Source organism: Oryctolagus cuniculus, chromosome 1 (genome assembly GCF_051225735.1).
Source record: "Oryctolagus cuniculus isolate XC-2025 breed Fujian yellow rabbit chromosome 1, ASM5122573v1, whole genome shotgun sequence".
Lineage (NCBI taxonomy): Eukaryota > Metazoa > Chordata > Mammalia > Lagomorpha > Leporidae > Oryctolagus > Oryctolagus cuniculus.
In genome coordinates, this window is record NC_142867.1 from 14,353,507 (window position 1) to 14,370,270 (window position 16,764).

General features: G+C 46.1%; 1 protein-coding gene across 50 annotated transcripts in view; it reads right to left on the reverse strand.

Annotated features, from left to right (window-relative positions):
• The window catches only part of CTNND1 (catenin delta 1), a 68,715-nt gene that overhangs the window by 22,382 nt on the left and 29,569 nt on the right, over positions 1–16,764 (reverse strand). For 10 of the 50 annotated variants that reach the window (XM_089308725.1, XM_089308730.1, XM_070070065.2 and 7 more), the window contains 5 exons: positions 9,132–9,248; positions 7,628–7,919; positions 4,733–4,804; positions 2,184–2,336; positions 896–1,431 (listed from right to left, as the gene is read on the reverse strand). In XM_089308725.1, the coding sequence (XP_089164851.1) occupies positions 896–1,431; positions 2,184–2,336; positions 4,733–4,804; positions 7,628–7,822 (956 nt within the window). In that variant the 5' untranslated portion in view covers positions 7,823–7,919; positions 9,132–9,248. Of the gene's footprint in view, positions 1–895; positions 1,432–2,183; positions 2,337–4,732; positions 4,805–7,627; positions 7,920–9,131; positions 9,249–15,342; positions 15,386–16,764 lie in introns of those variants that run through there. The other 40 variants (XM_089308737.1, XM_089308738.1, XM_089308816.1 and 37 more) reach the window with 9 other exon arrangements.

Below are 16,764 nucleotides of genomic sequence, written 5' to 3' on the forward strand. Positions count from 1 at the left end.
ACTGTCAGCATTTTTGATAATGTACCCCTCACAGATGCCACCCCCGCTTCACTTTATATGTAAGACTCTAAGCACAAAGTTGTCAGGGTCCATATGAGGTCAAGATCTGTTTTTAACATAGATTAGAACCACTGTGAGAATTGTTATATACACCCTTATCTCTTCTGGCTCCAAAAGCCTAAAACTCAACTCTTCTTTTGAGAGCTAGAGTTACAGAGAGAGAGAGCTTCCATCTGCTGGTTCACTCCCCAAATGGCCGCAACAGCCAGAGCTAGGCAGATCCAAAGCCAGGAGTTTCTTCTGGGTCTCCCATGTGGGTACAGGACCCCAAGCACATGGGCCATTTTCTACTACTCTCCCAGGCCATGGCAGACAGCTAGATCAGAAGAGGAGCAGCCAAGACATGAATTGGTACCCATATGGGATGCCAGCAAGCAGGCAGAGGCTTAGCCTACTATGCCACAACGCTGGCCCCTCAACTCTATTCTTAATACCAAACCAGAAGTTAAGGAAATTCAAAGAATAAGACAGGGAATATTCCATGAGTCCAGGCAACAGGCACCTCTCGATCATCAGAAAGGGTCAGATCTTAGCCAGAAAGGCAGAAACTGTAGCATACAATCAAAATTCATCCTTTAGGACACAGACCAATAGCCACCACAAATCATTTTCTGTAATTAGAACATCCAACTTTAATAATGCAAAAAAGACAATAGTAAGTCAATACTAAGCAAACTCTAAAAAGGGAAAAAATAAGGCTTTCCACAGGGAGGGGGGAAAAAAGGGCATAGCAGAAGGAGCCACAAATGTCTCTGATCCCTCAAAGGCTCAGAAAGAAAAGCTACCCCTTTTCCTTGTTTTGGAAATACCCTTATCTTCCTCTAATCTTGCCTACCTGAGGCGTCGGCGAGGGTCAGAGGGTGTCGCAGTCCGACGGGCTGTGCCATAATCAGACATCAGGCCATAATCCAGGTCATCATAACCCATGCTTCGCTGGTCATCCTCTAGCCCATAAGGTTCTGGGTGAAAGCGATGCAGATCCACACTGCTCCCACCCACCCGAACCTGGGGCTGGGGCCCATAAACATCCTGTCTACTAGGTGCCCGGTAGCCTTCCATGCTGGGCCTATACCGCTCCTCAATGCGGGTCACCCGGGACAGACTGCCATAGTTGTCACCACCACCTGGATACCCATCTTCATAGTGGCGGCTATATCCATCAGGAGGGTAGTGGAAGTTCCTGGGGAGGGTAGCAGTGCCTGCTTGCCCCACATAGGGACCAGGGCCCCCATTGCCATTCTTGCGGAAGTCACGACCCAAAGTCTGGATATAGTTGTTAGAAACTGACGCAGCATCCACAGGCAGCCCATCTGGTCCCATGGGGACTGGCTGTACAGTCCGTGTCGTCACAGTCTTCACTACTTTCTTGACCTTCAAAAAGAAACATGAAAAAGAAAAACTAATGAAGAAAGTTGACTGATAAGCTTAAATTCTAGATCACTATGAGAAGAGAAACAAATACCACCTCTAGATCACTTTATGTAGAAACTCCTTACAGTCTACCATCGACCTTTCTTTCCTTCTATCTTATAGTCAGTCTCCAAGCAGGGTGCTTTGGCATAGTGGGCAAAACCTCCTCCTGCGGCACCATCATCTCATACGGACACCAGTTCATGCCCAGCTGCTTCTCTTCCAATTCAGCTCTCTGCTATGGCCTGGGAAAGCAGTAGAAGATGGCCCAAGTTCTTGGGCCCTGCACCTGCGTGGGAGACTTGGAAGAAGCTCCTGACTCATGGCTTCAGATCAGCCCAGCTCCAGCCATTGCGGCCATTTGGGAAGTGAAGCAGCAGATGGAAGACCTCTCTGTCTCTCCCTCTCTCTGTAACTCTACTCTCAAATAAACCAATCTTAAAAAAAAAAAAAAAAAAAAGTAAAGAAAAAAGAAAGTCTCCAAGCAAGAAAATGGTCCCGTCAGGACTACAATTGTAAAGGAAGCTAAATACAGACCTTGATACACTGTCTCTAATTCCATTAGATTTTCCCATATCTCTTTTCCATCTGGTCAGCGATCACCTGCCATCACCACTGTGGTCCTTCATCTACCCTAAGTAAGTTTTTAACCCCACCTCCCTAGTGGAGACTATAGGAAGACCTCTCCTGTCACTCCAAGACCTCATGCTTACTGTGGTCTCTGTGCGCCGAGTGGTCCCATCATCTGAAGTCTCCACAGAGACAACAGACATGGCTCCCTCGGGGTCCTCCTCTGTATAGGTCTCCACAATCTGCCCCGGCTCCTGCATCCTGGGGATGGTGCTATAAAGAAGGTGACTGTGATCCTACATGGAAAAGAAGAAAAGGAAGAAGTTACTATCAAACTCTATGTATTATCAAGTCCAACCCAATAAGTAGTAGTAGTCCTGGAAACAGGGACTCCTCATGCATTTTCCATAGATCTTTATATTTTTAGAAAGCAGCATCTATCATCTTTCTAACTTGTACAAAAAGATAGTAGAGGGGTGGGTGTTGTGGCACAGTGGGTTAAGTTGCCACTTGAAAGGCCTACATCACATACTGCAGTGCCTGGTTCAAGTTCCCACAACTCCATGCTTCTGATCCAGCTTCCTGTTAATGTGCCTGGGAGGCAGCTGATGATGGCTCAAGTACTTGGATTCCTGCCACCCATATGGGAGACCCGAAGAGAGCTCCTGACTCCTGGTTTTGGTCTGGCTCAGCCCCAGCTGTTGCTGGTATTTGGTGAGTTAACCAGCAGATGGAACACCTTTTCCTTTCTCTCTTCTCTTTCTCTCTCTCCCTCCATCACTCACTCCCTCCCTCTCTTTGCCTTTCAAATAAATAAGTAAGTCGTACAAAAATAAAAGACGGTATATATAACTTCCCAGTACAAGTCATTTAAGAAACATGAACTGAGTTAACAACAGCCATACTGACATCCAAATGACAGAGAAAGCAGATTTTATTTCCCAATTCTGGTCATCTAAATGAATATGAGCTGTATTAACTATAGTTACATCTATATCTGAGCAACCCTTGAAAAGAGTAGCTCACCCAGTAAAGAACTTCTAAGATAAACCGGTAGCAAGTGTTTGGTGCACCTGTTAAGACATGACATGGGATGACTATATCCAGCTGTTTCCCATTCCAGTTTCCAGATAATGCACACCCTGGGAGGCAACATATGATGGCTGAAGTACATGGGTCCTGGCCACCCAAATGGAGATCCAGCCCAAGTTCCTGGCTCCTTGCTTCAGCAGCCTAGCCAAACCCCAGCTGTTGTGGACATCTGGAGAGTGAACCGGCAAACAAAAGATCTCTGTCTCTATCTCTCTATACACTTTTAAAATAAATAAAATTAAATTTTTTTTGACAGGCAGAGTGGACAGTAAGTGAGAGAGACAGAGAGAAAGGTCTTCCTTTGCCGTTGGTTCACCCTCCAATGGCCACCGCAGCTGGCGCGCTGCAGCCAGCGCACCGCGCTGATCCGATGGCAGGAGCCAGGTGCTTCTCCTGGTCTCCCATGGGGTGCAGGGCCCAAGCACCTGGGCCATCCTCCACTGCACTCCCTGGCCACAGCAGAGAGCTGGCCTGGAAGAGGGGCAACCGGGACAGAATCCGGCGCCCCAACCGGGACTAGAACCCGGTGTGCCGGCGCCGCAAGGCGGAGGATTAGCCTAGTGAGCCGCGGCACCAGCCTAAATAAAATTAAATTTTAAAAAAATTAAAAAAAAAAAATACAGAAAACCCCATTAGGGGTCTTCTTTTGACTAGCTCTAATGTTAACCTCCAAACAATACCAAAAGCACAAGACCAGTCACATTTTGAGTAGGGGTTTCTGCAAAGTAGAAGCACGCTCTCTCTAGAAGACGAATGCCAGGGGTCGGCACTACGGTGTAGTGGGTTAAGCCGCCACCTGCAGTGCCTGCATCCCATATGGGTGCCAGTTCAAGACCCAGCTGCTCCACTTCCTGTCCAACTTTCTGCTATGGCCTGGGAAAGCAGTAGAAGATGGCCCAAGTCCTTGGGCCCTTTCACCCACGCGGGAGACCTAGAAGAAGCTCCTAGCTCCTGGCTTCAGATCGGTGCAGCTCCAACCGTTGCAGCCAATTGGGAAATGAACCAGCGAATGGAAGACCTCTCTCTCTCTCTCTTTCTCTCTCTGCCTCTCTGTGTGTAACTCTTTCAAATAAAATAAATGAATCTTAAAAAAAAAAAAAAAAAAGGGAGGAAAAGAATGCCAAACCTAGGGATCAAATAGGGGGAAGGGAGAGAGAGTGATACAAGTCAATGATCGGGGCCGGCGCCATGGTACAGCAGGTTAAAGCCCTGGCCAGAAGTGCTGGCATCCCATATGGGTGCTGGTTCAAGACCCGGCTGCTCCACTTCCTATCCCGCTCTCTGCTATGGCCTGGGAAAGAAGCAGAAGATGGCCAAAGGCCTTGGTCCCTTTCACCCACGTGGGAGACCTGGAAGAAGCTCCTAGCTCCTGGCTTCAGATTGGCGCAGCTTGGGCCATTGCAGCCAATTAGGAGGTGAACCAACGAATGGACGATCTCTCTCTCTCTCCCCCTCTCCTTCTCTCTGTGTAACTCTGACCTTCAAATAAATAAATAAATCTTAATAAACTAAAAGGTGTTTACAATGTGCCAGGCACTTCACAAGACACCAACGTGCTCTTATAGGCTAGGGAAGTTAAGCCTCAAGCCAAAAGAATTACCTGGGGTCCGTTGACTTTCAAATCTGAAAATTTCTGTTTTTCAAGGTCAGCATTGCCCACAAACCGGCCGTTCTGAAATACAGCCCACAAGAAGACAATTCATTTTGTGGCCTTCTTTTGCTCTATCAAATACAAGCATCTTTTTTTCCAAACAGGAAAAGGGCTTTCAAGAAGGTATTTGTGGTCTGGAATCCTTGTCAGTACTCACAAAAGAACCACATTGTTTCTTAGTCTTAGCACTTTGCTCAAAATGACAATCAGGCCTATAACTGATGGACTGGGTCTCTAGAATGTATGAACAGAAATTCCATGAGGGCTTTTTGGTCAGTTTTGCTTAAGGACGTATCCCTAATGCCTTGAGCAGTGCCTGGCACATAATAGGGACTCAACAATTTGCCAAGTAAACAGCAGAGAACTTATCCAAGTTTCCCTACAGGTCATCTTGTTAGAAAGCAGTAAGATGGGGCCAGTGCCGCGGCTCACTTGGTTAATCCTTTGCCTGCAGCGCTGGCATCCCATATGGGCGCCGGGTTCTAGTCCCGGTTGCTCCTCTTCCAGTCCAGCTCTCTACTGTGGCCCAGGAGGGCAGTGGAGGATGGCCCAAGTGGTTGGGCCCTGCACCCCATGGGAGACCAGGAGGAGGCATCTGGCTCCTGGCTTCGGATCGGCAAAGCTCCAGCCATGGTGGCCATCTTGGGGGTGAACCAACAGAAGAAAGACCTTTATCTCTGTCTCTCTCTCTCTCACTGGCTAACTCTACCTGTCAAATAATTTAAAAAAAAAAAAAAAAAGAATATAAGGAAAGTTGGAAAGGCTATATTGGGGGTTTTCCAAAAGCCTCTGTATTGTTCCCATGAATCTTCATGCGCTGATACTACTGGAAACTCCCACTGTAGGCAGCTTTTAAAAGAAAGAAGCAAGAGATGAGTCTTCCTCTCCTAACGTGAGAAAGCAGGTACCCTAATACTCCCAAAACTGAACTTTCAACATCTACATCAGTTACTAGAACCACATTCCAAGATGTCATCCCTGAGTTGTTCTGTCTGAAGTACCACAAGATAATTTGATGATAATACACTACACAAAATATTCCTCCTAATACGGCCACCTCGGGAGACTCCTCCCACACCCTCCTATTACATACAGAGTATAATGCTGCAGGGAGGGGAAGTTAAACATTACTTTCAGGAAAAAGGAAGGGTGTGGTTTCATAGCTGAGCAGAAGTTAAAAATAAGAGAGTAAGAAAAGAGAAACTATGAGCTAAATCCTGGAATTCCCCACCACCTCCAAGCCTGAATAGTCCTGATCTACCCTTTCAATATATACATCTCATTCCTAACCCTGTACTCTATTTTCATATAACCCAACTGTAAAACTCCTTGGCATGAGGAATCTCACTATATTAAACAATAATCAATAATGGGGCATGACCACTGTTCTAGTTACCACCCAGGAATCAGAGGGATCTCTTAAGATGTAATGCTGGGGGGCCAGCGCTGTGACACAGCAGGTTAAAGCCCTGGCCTGAAGTGCTGGCATCCCATATGGGCGCCGGTTTTAGTCCCAGCTGCTCCTCTTTTGATTCAGCTCTCTGCTATGGCCTGGGATAGCAGTAGAAGATGGCCCAAGTCCTTGGGCCCCTGCACCCATGTGGGGACCCAGAAGGGGCTCCTGGCTCCTGATCAGTGCAGCTCCAGCCATTGCAGCCATCTGGGGAGTGAACCAGCAGATAGAAGACCTCTCTTTCTGTTTCTACCTCTCTCTGTAACTCTGTCTTTCAAATAAATAAATCTAAAAAAAAAAAAAATATATAATGCTGGGGTTGGCGCTGTGGCATAGCAGTGCCGGCATCCCATATGTGTGCCAGTTTGAGTACCAGCTGCTCCACTTCTAATCCAGCTCTCTGCTGTGGCCTGAGAAAGCAGTGGAAGATGGCCCAAGTCTTTAGGCCCCTGCACCGGGAAGAGGCTCCAGGCTCCAGGCTCCTGGCTTCAGATAGGCCCAGCTCCAGCCATTGAGGCCATCAGGGGAGTGAACCAGCAAGATGGAAGACCTCTCTCTCTCTCTCTATTCATCTGCTTCTCTTTAACTCTGCCTTTCAAAAAAATAAACAAATCTTAAAAAAAAAAAAAAAAAGATATAAAAAGATATAATGCCTCTCTCCTCTCTATCCCCCAACACACACACACACACACACACACACACCCCACAAGCTCAGACAGATTACGTCACAGTCAGGTCAGACTAGAAAAACCAGAGGGAACACAAGATACTTCTCATTTCTAAGACCAACTCTCCCAAGTCACATCACAGAGTTGCCAACCCAGAGACCACTGGCTCCTGTGGTTATCTGGGTTAAACAGCAGCATGATGTTCTCTCTCCAACTCTAACCAACAATGACCCCCCTCCTCCCAGACATGATTTATACAGCACCAAAAAGAGCACACAGGACCATAAGGAGCAAGAATACACAATTTATAGACACTGCCACACCTTCTGAGAACAGACTGTCCCTTGAAGGAGACTCAACTGGAGCTGAGAGCATAAGAGGCCCAACTTCCCCAACGACTAAGCAGGAATTTCCTTTGCTGAGCTTTTGATACCAAGAAGAAAAAAAAAAAATAATCACAGAAAACAAGTAACTTGAGTATACCTCCAAGCTATACTAGCTACAATTACAGGAGTTGCACCCTAACCCAGAAAATCCATTCAACTAAGCACAGAAGCAACATGCCTCATCTCTTAATCAATATTTATCCCCCTTGAAAGAGTCGTGAAGCATGGGCACTGGACGGTCCATCACCAAGAGAACAGAAGCGTGCCAAGAAGAACCATAGCTTTGCTGTGACCAGGCCAAACTCCTACCTGCAGGTCTGATGGAGAGAGGGGTTACCTGATGCCGGCGGGTGAGGGTGCCGTTGGCCATGAGCGAGTTGGCATCTTGTGGCGAGACCCGGACGCGTTCCAGTTGCGCCGAGACGTGGCGCCGCTCCTCCTCCAGCGCCCGGGTCAGCTTCTCAAACTGGGCCTCTTGTTCCTTCACAGAGGCCAAGATGCTGGCGGTCGACTCCACCTCCGAGTCGTCCATGGAGGTAAGGGGAGGAGCCGCCACGGGGCAGGGTAAAAGGGAAGGCGGGTCACAGAGGGAGGAGGAAGGAGGGAGAGGCCTCCCTCACTTCAGACTACTGGGAACGATAGGAGAAAGGGGAGAAAAGGTCACAGGTCAGAGAAGACAGATGAATTATTAATCCCGGAGCCAAAGATGCTCTACTGTGCTTTTATTGAAATGCAGAAAGCAAGCCACCACCAAGCCCATCACCAGTGTCTGCTCAAGCAGGATCCTTCTCCTACCATCCTCCTCAATACCCTAACAGAATTAACTACAGAAAGGAAGGGCCAACTAGATGCAAATATGTACTGTTGGTAGGACAGGGATAAGGCGGCTCAGTGCTGTTGCCAGGACATGAGATTAGATTATTTTTCCCTAGAAAATTTTGCTGGTATCATCCCAATTAAAGTTGCAACTCCACAGTACAGAAAAGTACTCTGTCCTACTGGACAAGCCACTTCTGGAGATAAGGGAGAAGTACAGATTTTACTCAATGTCTCCCAAACCTGAACACTGAAACTGCTACACATGTGGCAAAATATACTAAATGAATATGATAAATTAAAATGTCCGTTAAGAAATGGAAGTAGTAAAAAAACTTCCCACTGTTAAAGGAAGGACATAAGATTAAGGCCTCCATGCTTAATACATGTATGAAGCAGCCTTTCTACTTCCTAAAACTATACTACAACACTGAAGGGAAAACAAGTGCCTTCATTAATGGAGAGACGAGAACAACAGAACCACAAAAAACTCTAAATGTAAAAAGGCACTCTTTTCAAGGATCTTCACCTCTTGCAATATAGGAAAACAATCGTTGGGCTCAAACTCTGAAACTGTATCTTGAAGTAGCTCACATCCTACCTCCAGATGTCAATGGCTGGAGCTTCCTGTATCTCTGTAGTCATGCAGAAGGTTCCAAATAAACTATCTTTTTACATCTTAACCTGTTCCAATTCATGGTAAATATCTGAGACTCTAGAGAGTTATATATGATATTTATACAACAAATGACAGTTAAATAGAAATGAAGAGCTTCCCATACCCTTATTATTCAAACAACAAATTGACTAGTAAATGATGAGACATTACAGTCATACTGTTAGACTTAGTGGGTTTTCTTTTCTGTCTTATAGTTAAGGAAGACTTTATGGTAAATCCAAAAATACACTGTTGAAAGCAAATTTTAGAATAAATCTTCTCCCATATTTCCCACATGCTCATCCACCCTTATGAAAAAAGTCACTTAAAAATGTTTTACTCTTAATAAACATATTTCCATACACACCTGTTAAGATGTCGTAACTGATTGATTTAACACAGAGAACAGCCCAGTCTAGATTCAAAACAATCATGGAAGAAGCATCCCAGCCACCACAGCAAGGAGGAAGCAGGAAGGAGAGAGCTGCAGAAATATTGGGAAGAAAAATGGGAATGAGAGGAAAATAAAATACACCCAATCCCCAAAAACAAACAAACAAACAAAAAAAAACAAAAAACAAAAAAACAAGAGGAGCAAGGGTAGGCATTAAAATTGAAAGGGAGTAATTTAAAATATGACATGGAATTGCTTAATATGACAAATGCCCTTTGGACATTGCTCTGTTCATATGCCTGGGCCTTGGATATAGTTTTCATTAAAACTTGGATTCTACAGTCAAGTCAGAGTTCTTCTACTTGTACTTTCATAGAGAACTAGGAACAAGTTATAATATAGCTAGAAGCCCATTTACCTTCGATTCCCAGCAACCAAATTGAAGGGGAAAGACTGTTGTTAGAATGCCCTTCCCCCCCCTTCCCACCCCTAAGGCAGAAACCTCAAAGCCCAGTCCCAGCATGCCCACAAAGACATTGAGAAACCAACGCAATAGTTGCAGTGAGGAAGACATGTGGGGACTGGCCCAGGCTGAGCCTTTTGCTTCAGTTGCCTTTCCCACGCTCCCCAGAGCCCCACCAGGCACAAAGGCTTGGGCCTGTTTACCTTAGAGCATATAGCATTCAGTAAGCAAGAGTACTCACAGGAAACTGATTAAACTGGTGCCCAATAAATTCCTGAATTAATTCAATCTCCAAATCCAAGAGTATGGTACCCATTCCCTAAACTCCTCCTACCCCAGCTCTAGGCTCCCACAATCATTTATCAATTCCTGGCCTTCCTTTCAGTGCAAAGCCCATTGCTACTTTCCCATATTCCCACCCTACATTCCAACACACCACTCAAAGGTCTTTAATAAGTATCCTTATATTTTAAAAGAAGCGGGGGTGGGAGGATGTTGCATTACAGTGGGCTAAGCCTTGCCTTGCAACACTGGCATCCCATATCAGAGTGCCGGTTCAAGTCCTGCCAGCTCCACTTCAAATCCAGCTTGCTGCTGGTGTGTTTGGGGACCTGCCACTCATGAGGGAGACCATGAGGAAGTTCCAGACTCCCGGTTTTGGCTATAGAAGCCCAGGCCTGGATGTTGTGGCCATCTGGAGAGTAACCCAGTGATAGAAGATCTATCTCTCCCCTCCCTCAGTGTGTGTGTGTGTGTGTGTGTGTGTGTGTGTCTTTTTGTCTTTCTCTTTTTCTCTCCTTGTTTAAAAAAAAAAAAGTTCCTCCCCCTTAATCCCCATGACCTATGAACTTTCCACACCTAAAGGACTCTGAGCTCAAGAGATTCTTTTGGTTAGTGAATTTTAAAAGGGCCTGCACTGTAGCTGTCACTCTGCAGCCTCTGCCCTGTAATCTTCCTCTGCTAGTAAAAGCTCAAACTACCACTACCAGGAGCATACACTGACAACAGTCTCTGGTGAAGACAGAAGTTGTCACTCTGCCATAAACGGCCACTTTTTTGCCCCTGTAACTTTAATTCAATAGGGGGAGTTAGGAAGAAATGGAGAGAAAAGAGAAAACAGTAACTTGAGAAATACTAGCTTCTTCCATTTTCATGGCTTTAAAGCTCACCACCCAGCTCTAATTTGGAGAAGAGGACAGCATAGTTAAACATAGAAAAACAAGATTTGACTCCCAGGTCTTAAGGAATCGAGAGATTTTCTGCCTAAAGAGGGCAGGAGAAGCTGTAGGGGACAAAATAAAACTCAGAAGAGGGGTCCCAGTCTTGGTCCTGTCACTGGTGAACGATGGCAGTAAGTCCCTGCTGAGTTCTCTTCCCTAAGAGGCCAAGACCACGAGCCCAGTCTAATTCAGACTTGCTCTAAGATCAGGTGAGATGATGCGTACTACACAGATGAGAAGTATTAAGTTATCTCAAGAGTTAGTTTATATCTTCCAAATACATGACTTCATGGAAATGTCTCAGCCCCAAACTATCTTGTGAATTACTAATGAAATTAACTGAATCAAGAACATAACTGGGTTCTAAGTAGTGGATGAGCTGGTTTCCCTACTTCAAATCCACTTACTAGGCGGTCCCACCTAGACCAGTGTTTCTGGGACAGAGGTGGCTTTTCTAGTGCCTGGCAGTTATCACAGCATTACACATCTGATACAGTAAATTCTTGATTCCTTACTGAAGACCCTCACAGTTCAATAAAGGAATGTGAAAAAAAAAAACCTAACAATTAGTAGTTTACATTTATTATTCTGGCAATCCTTACAACAATCCTAAGAAAATTAGTTTTATGGCAAATGAGAAAACAGACCCAAGGATTCACAATCAATACAAATTCTAAATTTAAAGATGCCAATGACATTCCAAAGCCTGCATTCTCTAACTAGGCCTTGTGGTCAAGTTCAAAAACAAGTGAAGTAAGTATAAGAATGGTTCAGCCCCTCTGCCCTGCAACCTTTATTTATTTATTTAAGATTTATTTATTTGAAAGTCTGAATTACAGAGAAAGGGAGAGACGGAGGGAGATCTTTCATCTACTGGTTCACTTCCCAGATGGCCACTATGGCCAGGTCTGAGCTAGGCCAAAACCAGAACCCAGAAACTTCATCCGGGTCTCCCACATGGGTGGTAGGGGTCCAAGCACCTGGACCATCTTCCTCTGCTTTTCCCAGGCCATTAGCAGGGAAATGGATCAGAAGAAGAGCAGCTGGGACAAGAACTGGTACTCATATGGCATGCTGATATCACAGGTGGTAGGGTCTACCTGCCGAGCCATAACTCCAACCAGTGCCCTGCAACCTTTGAAAGCTTTCTTCCTAACCACTACAAGAAAACAGGGGAAGAAAATATTTCCATTTTCTTTAGGCTAAAGAGCTACCCATGATGTCTAAATACAAGTGGGAGAATGTGAAGAAAAGCATGGTGGGGAAGAGAAAGAAGCTGTTAGGGAAGCTACAGAAAACCAATGATCTCAAAACTCAAGAGACTAGAGGAAAAACAATACTTCATAAAAGATTGCACTGAAGACCAGAGTCTGCAAACCATTAACTTTGGCAGATGAAGTTAGGAATGTCTTAATAAATAAATGCAGTACAACATGTTTCCAGGTTTACTACTTAATGTGAATTACACTTGCTGTCACTTAAAAAAAAAAAAATTACCATCAGGGAATTCCCAAAATGAGAAAGGGGGCATACAAAGTGAAACATGTCATTCCTCTAAGACTAGATTTTCTGAGAATAGCCAGTTTTACTTTTTTTTTTTTTTTTTTTTTTTTTTTTTTTGACAGGCAGAGTTAGACAGTGAAAGACAGAGAGAAAGGTCTTCCATCCATTGGTTCACCCCACAAATGGCCGCTATGGCTGGCACGCTGCGCTGATCCGAAGCCAGGAGCCAGGTGCTTCCTCCTGGTCTCCCATGCGGGTGCAGGGCCCAAGCACTTGGGCCATCCTCCACTGCCTTCCAGGGCCACAGCAGAGAGCTGGACTGGAAGAGGAGCAACCAGGCCAGAATCCAGCACCCCAACCGGGACTAGAACCCGGGGTACCGGCACCACAGGCAGAGGATTAGCCAAATGAGCAGTGGCGCCAGCCCAGTTTTACTCTTTTTTTTATTATTTATTTATTTTTTTGGACAGGCAGATTTAGACAGTGAGAGAGAGAGACAGAGAGAAAGGTCTTCCTTCCATTGTTCACCCCCTAAATGGCTGCCACGGCTGGCGCACTGCGCCGATCTGAAGCCAGGAGCCAGGTGCTTCCTCCTGGTCTCCCATGCAGGTGCCGGGCCCAAGCACTTGGGCCATCCTCCACTGCCTTCCCGGGCTACAGCAGAGAGCTGGACTGGGAGAGGAGCCACCGGGACAGAACCGGCGCCCCAACCCAGGGTGCTGGTGCCACAGGCGGAGGATTAGCCTAGTGAGCCGCGGCACTGGCCCCAGTTTTATTCTTAATATGCCACAGGTCCTGTGCTACTGGATCCCACCTACACTCAAAAAACCTTTCTGAGGGCTGATGCTGTGGCACAGTGGGTCAGCGCCCTGGCCTACAGTGCCAGCATTCCATATGGGCGCAAGTTCGAATCCTGACTGCTCCACTTCTGATCCAGCTCCCTGCTAATGTACCTGGGAGGGCAGTGGAGGATGGCCCAAGTCCTTGGGCTCCTGTACCCACGTGGCGACCCAGAGGTAGCTCCTGGCTCCTGGCTTTGGATTAGCTCAGCTCCAGCCGTTGCAGCCATTTGGGGAGTGAACCAGTGGATGGAAGACTGTCTCTCTCTCTCTCTCTTTCAAATAAATAAAATAAATCTTAAAAAAAAAAAAAAAAAACCTTTCTGCTACAACCTAGAGTCTCCAGAAAGGTTCCTTCACTCATGCACTGACAAAGATAAAAACTCAGTCTTTTCTGTAAGAACTCTGAAGTTAAATTGAATCAGACACCCAGAAGAACCAAACAATCAGACAATGCCAACCAGCAGCAGCAGAAGAAAAAAGTCATTTACCAATAGCATAGTCTCTGGAATGATTTATTCTACTATAAAATGGCTGAAGACATTTAATTTGAAATTAACTTTTTTTTTAAAAGATTAAGTTTTTTATTTGAAAGAGTTAGAAAGAAAGAAGAGATCTTCAGTCCACTGGTTCATTTTCAAGATGGCCACAACGGCAGAACTGGGCCAGACAGGGGCCAGGAGATTCATATGGGTCTCCCACATGGGTGGCAGGGACCCAAACACTTGGGTCATCTTCCACTGCTTTTCCCAGGCCATCAGCAGGGAGTTGGATTAGAAATGGAGCAGCTAGGACAAGGAATCAGCACCCACATGGGATGCCAGTGTCACAAACTGCCCCTTTACACATTACACCTCAGTGCTAGCCCCTGGAATCACAATTCTTAGAGGTTTAGAATATAAGTTTGGGAGGCCAGCATCGCATAGTGGGTAAAGCCACCGTGTGTAACGTCAGCATCCCATATGGGCACTGGTAGAGTCCCAGTCGCTCCACGTCCAGAAGACAGCCCAAGTGTTTGGATCCCTACACCCTTGTGGGTGACCTGAAAGAAGTTCCTGGCTCCTGGTTTCTGTCTGGCCCAACCCTGGCCATGCGGGAGTGAACAAGAAGATGAAAGCTCTCTTTCTCCCTGTAACTCTGACTTTCAAATAAATAAAATAAATCTTAAAAAGCAAAAACAAAAGGATGGATGGATGGATGGAAAGGAAGGAAGGAAGCAAGCAAGCAAGCAAGCTTGGGAATTTAACCGGATTTAAGTCCCACCTCTATTGTCTATTAGCTATATGATTTTGGGTAAAGTATACCACTTAGTCATTCTAAGTCCCAGCTTTCTTTTCTATCAAATATAGAAATAAAAATACATAGAAGAAGTGAACACTGTGGCATCTATTGTGCTGTGGCACAGCAGGTAAAGCTGCCTGCCACCTGCAGTGCCGGTAGCCCATATGGGCACTGGTTGGAGTCCCAGCTGTTCAACTTCTGATCCAGCTCTCTGCTACAGCCTGGGAAAGCAGCAGAAGATGGGCCAAGTCCAACTCCCTGCACCCACGTGGGAGACCCAGAAGAAGCTTCTGGCTGTTGGCTTTGGATCAGCTTAGCTCCGGCATTGTGGCCAATTGGGGAGTGAACCAGCAGATGGAAGACTTCTCTCTCTCTGCCTCTCCTTCTCTCTCTGTGTAACTGACTTTCAAATAAATAAATACATCTTTTTTAAAAATACATGTTCTCCCTCATATATTGAGCTAAAAAAGAAAACTGTCAATATGAACAGAATATTAACGACTAGAAGCTGGAAACAGTGGGAATGATAGAGGAAGTTTGGATATTTTTTAAAAATAGGGGAAATTGGAGGTGGTTTATAGATTGTGATATACTAATGTTAACAACAGGGAAAGTTATATAGGGGGTATTTGTGAACGCTTTGTACAATTTCATAATTTGTTTTGTAAATTTAAAACTATTCCAAAATAAATTTTTTTAATTAAATGTGTTAAGGAGCAGGTCTTTGACACAGTAGATAAGCTGTTTGAGATGCTCACATCCCATATCTGAGTGATTGGGTTTGAGTTCCAGCTCCATTTCAGATTCCAGCTTCCCACTAACATGTACCAAAGGAGGCTGCAAATGATGGCTCAAGTACTTGGGTCCCTGCTACTCACATGGGAGAGCTGGGTGAAGCACAAGTTCCAGGCTCCTGGCTTCAGCCTGTCTGGCTCAGCCCTGGCTATTGCCTGCATTTGGGGAGTAAACAAGTGGGTGAGAAATTATTTCTCTCTCTGCTTTTTAAATAAAACAAAAATGAGCAATTTTTTTTTAATATTAACAATAATTGGCCAGCGCCATGGCTCAATAGGCTAATCCTCCGCCTGCAGCGCCAGCACACAGGGTTCTAGTCCCGGTCGGGGCACCGGATTCTGTCCTGGTCGCTCCTCTTCCAGTCCAGCTCTCTGCTGTGGCCCGGGAGTGCAGTAGAGGATGGCCCAGGTTCTTGGGCCCTGCACCCGCAAGGGAGACCAGGAGAAACACCTGGCTATGGATCAGCGCAGTGCGCCAGCCGCAGCACGCCGGCCACAGCGGCCATTGCGGGGTGAACCAACGGAAAAAGGAAGAAGACCTTTCTCTCTCTCTTTCTCTCTCTCTCTCTCTCACTGTCCACTCTGCCTGTCAAATTAAAAAAAAAAAAAAAAAAAGAATAATAAGGCATTGTGACATGGCAGGTTAAGCTGACACCTGTGATGCTGGCACCCCATGTGAGCGACTGTTCTATTCCCAGCTGTTCCGCTTCTGATCCAGCTCCTTGCTATTCCTCCTGGGAAAGCAGAGGAAGATGGCCTGAGTGTGTGGGCCCCTGCCACTAATGTGGGAGACGGGAGACCTGGATGGAGTTCCAGGCTCTTGGATTTAGCCTGGCCCAGCCCGAGCTGTTGTGGTCATTTGAGGAATGAACAAGCAGATGCAAGATTGATCTCTCTCTCTGTCCCCCCCCCCCCCAAAAGATTTCTTTCTTTATTTATTTGAAAGACACAGAAAGAGGAGAGGCAGAGAGAGATAAGTCTTTCATCTGATGGTTCACTCTCCAGTTGGCTGCAATAGCCAGAGCTGCAGCGATCCGAAGCGGGTACAGGGGCCCAAGGACTTGGGCCATCTTCTACTGCTTTCCCAGGCCATAGCAGAGGGCTGGCAGGCACTGCGGCTCAGTAAGCTAATCCTTCGCCTGCGGCACCGGCACCCTGGGTTCTACTCCTGGTTGCTCCTCTTCCAAAAAAAAAAAGAGAGCTGGATCGGAAGTGGAGCAGCCAAATCTTGAACCAGCACCCCTATGGGATGCTGGCACTTCAGGCCAGGGCTTTAACCCACTGCGCCACACCTTTCAAATAAATAAATCTTAAAAAAATAAAGTTCTAATGCAATTTTTTTTTTGACAAGCAGAGTGGACAGTGAGAGAGAGAGACAGAGAGAAAGGTCTTCCTTTGCCTTTGGTTCACCCTCCAGTGGCTGCCGTTGCCGGCGCGCTACGGCCAATGCACTGCGCTGATCCAAAGCCAGGAGAGAGGTGCTTCTCCTGGTCTCCCATGCGGTGC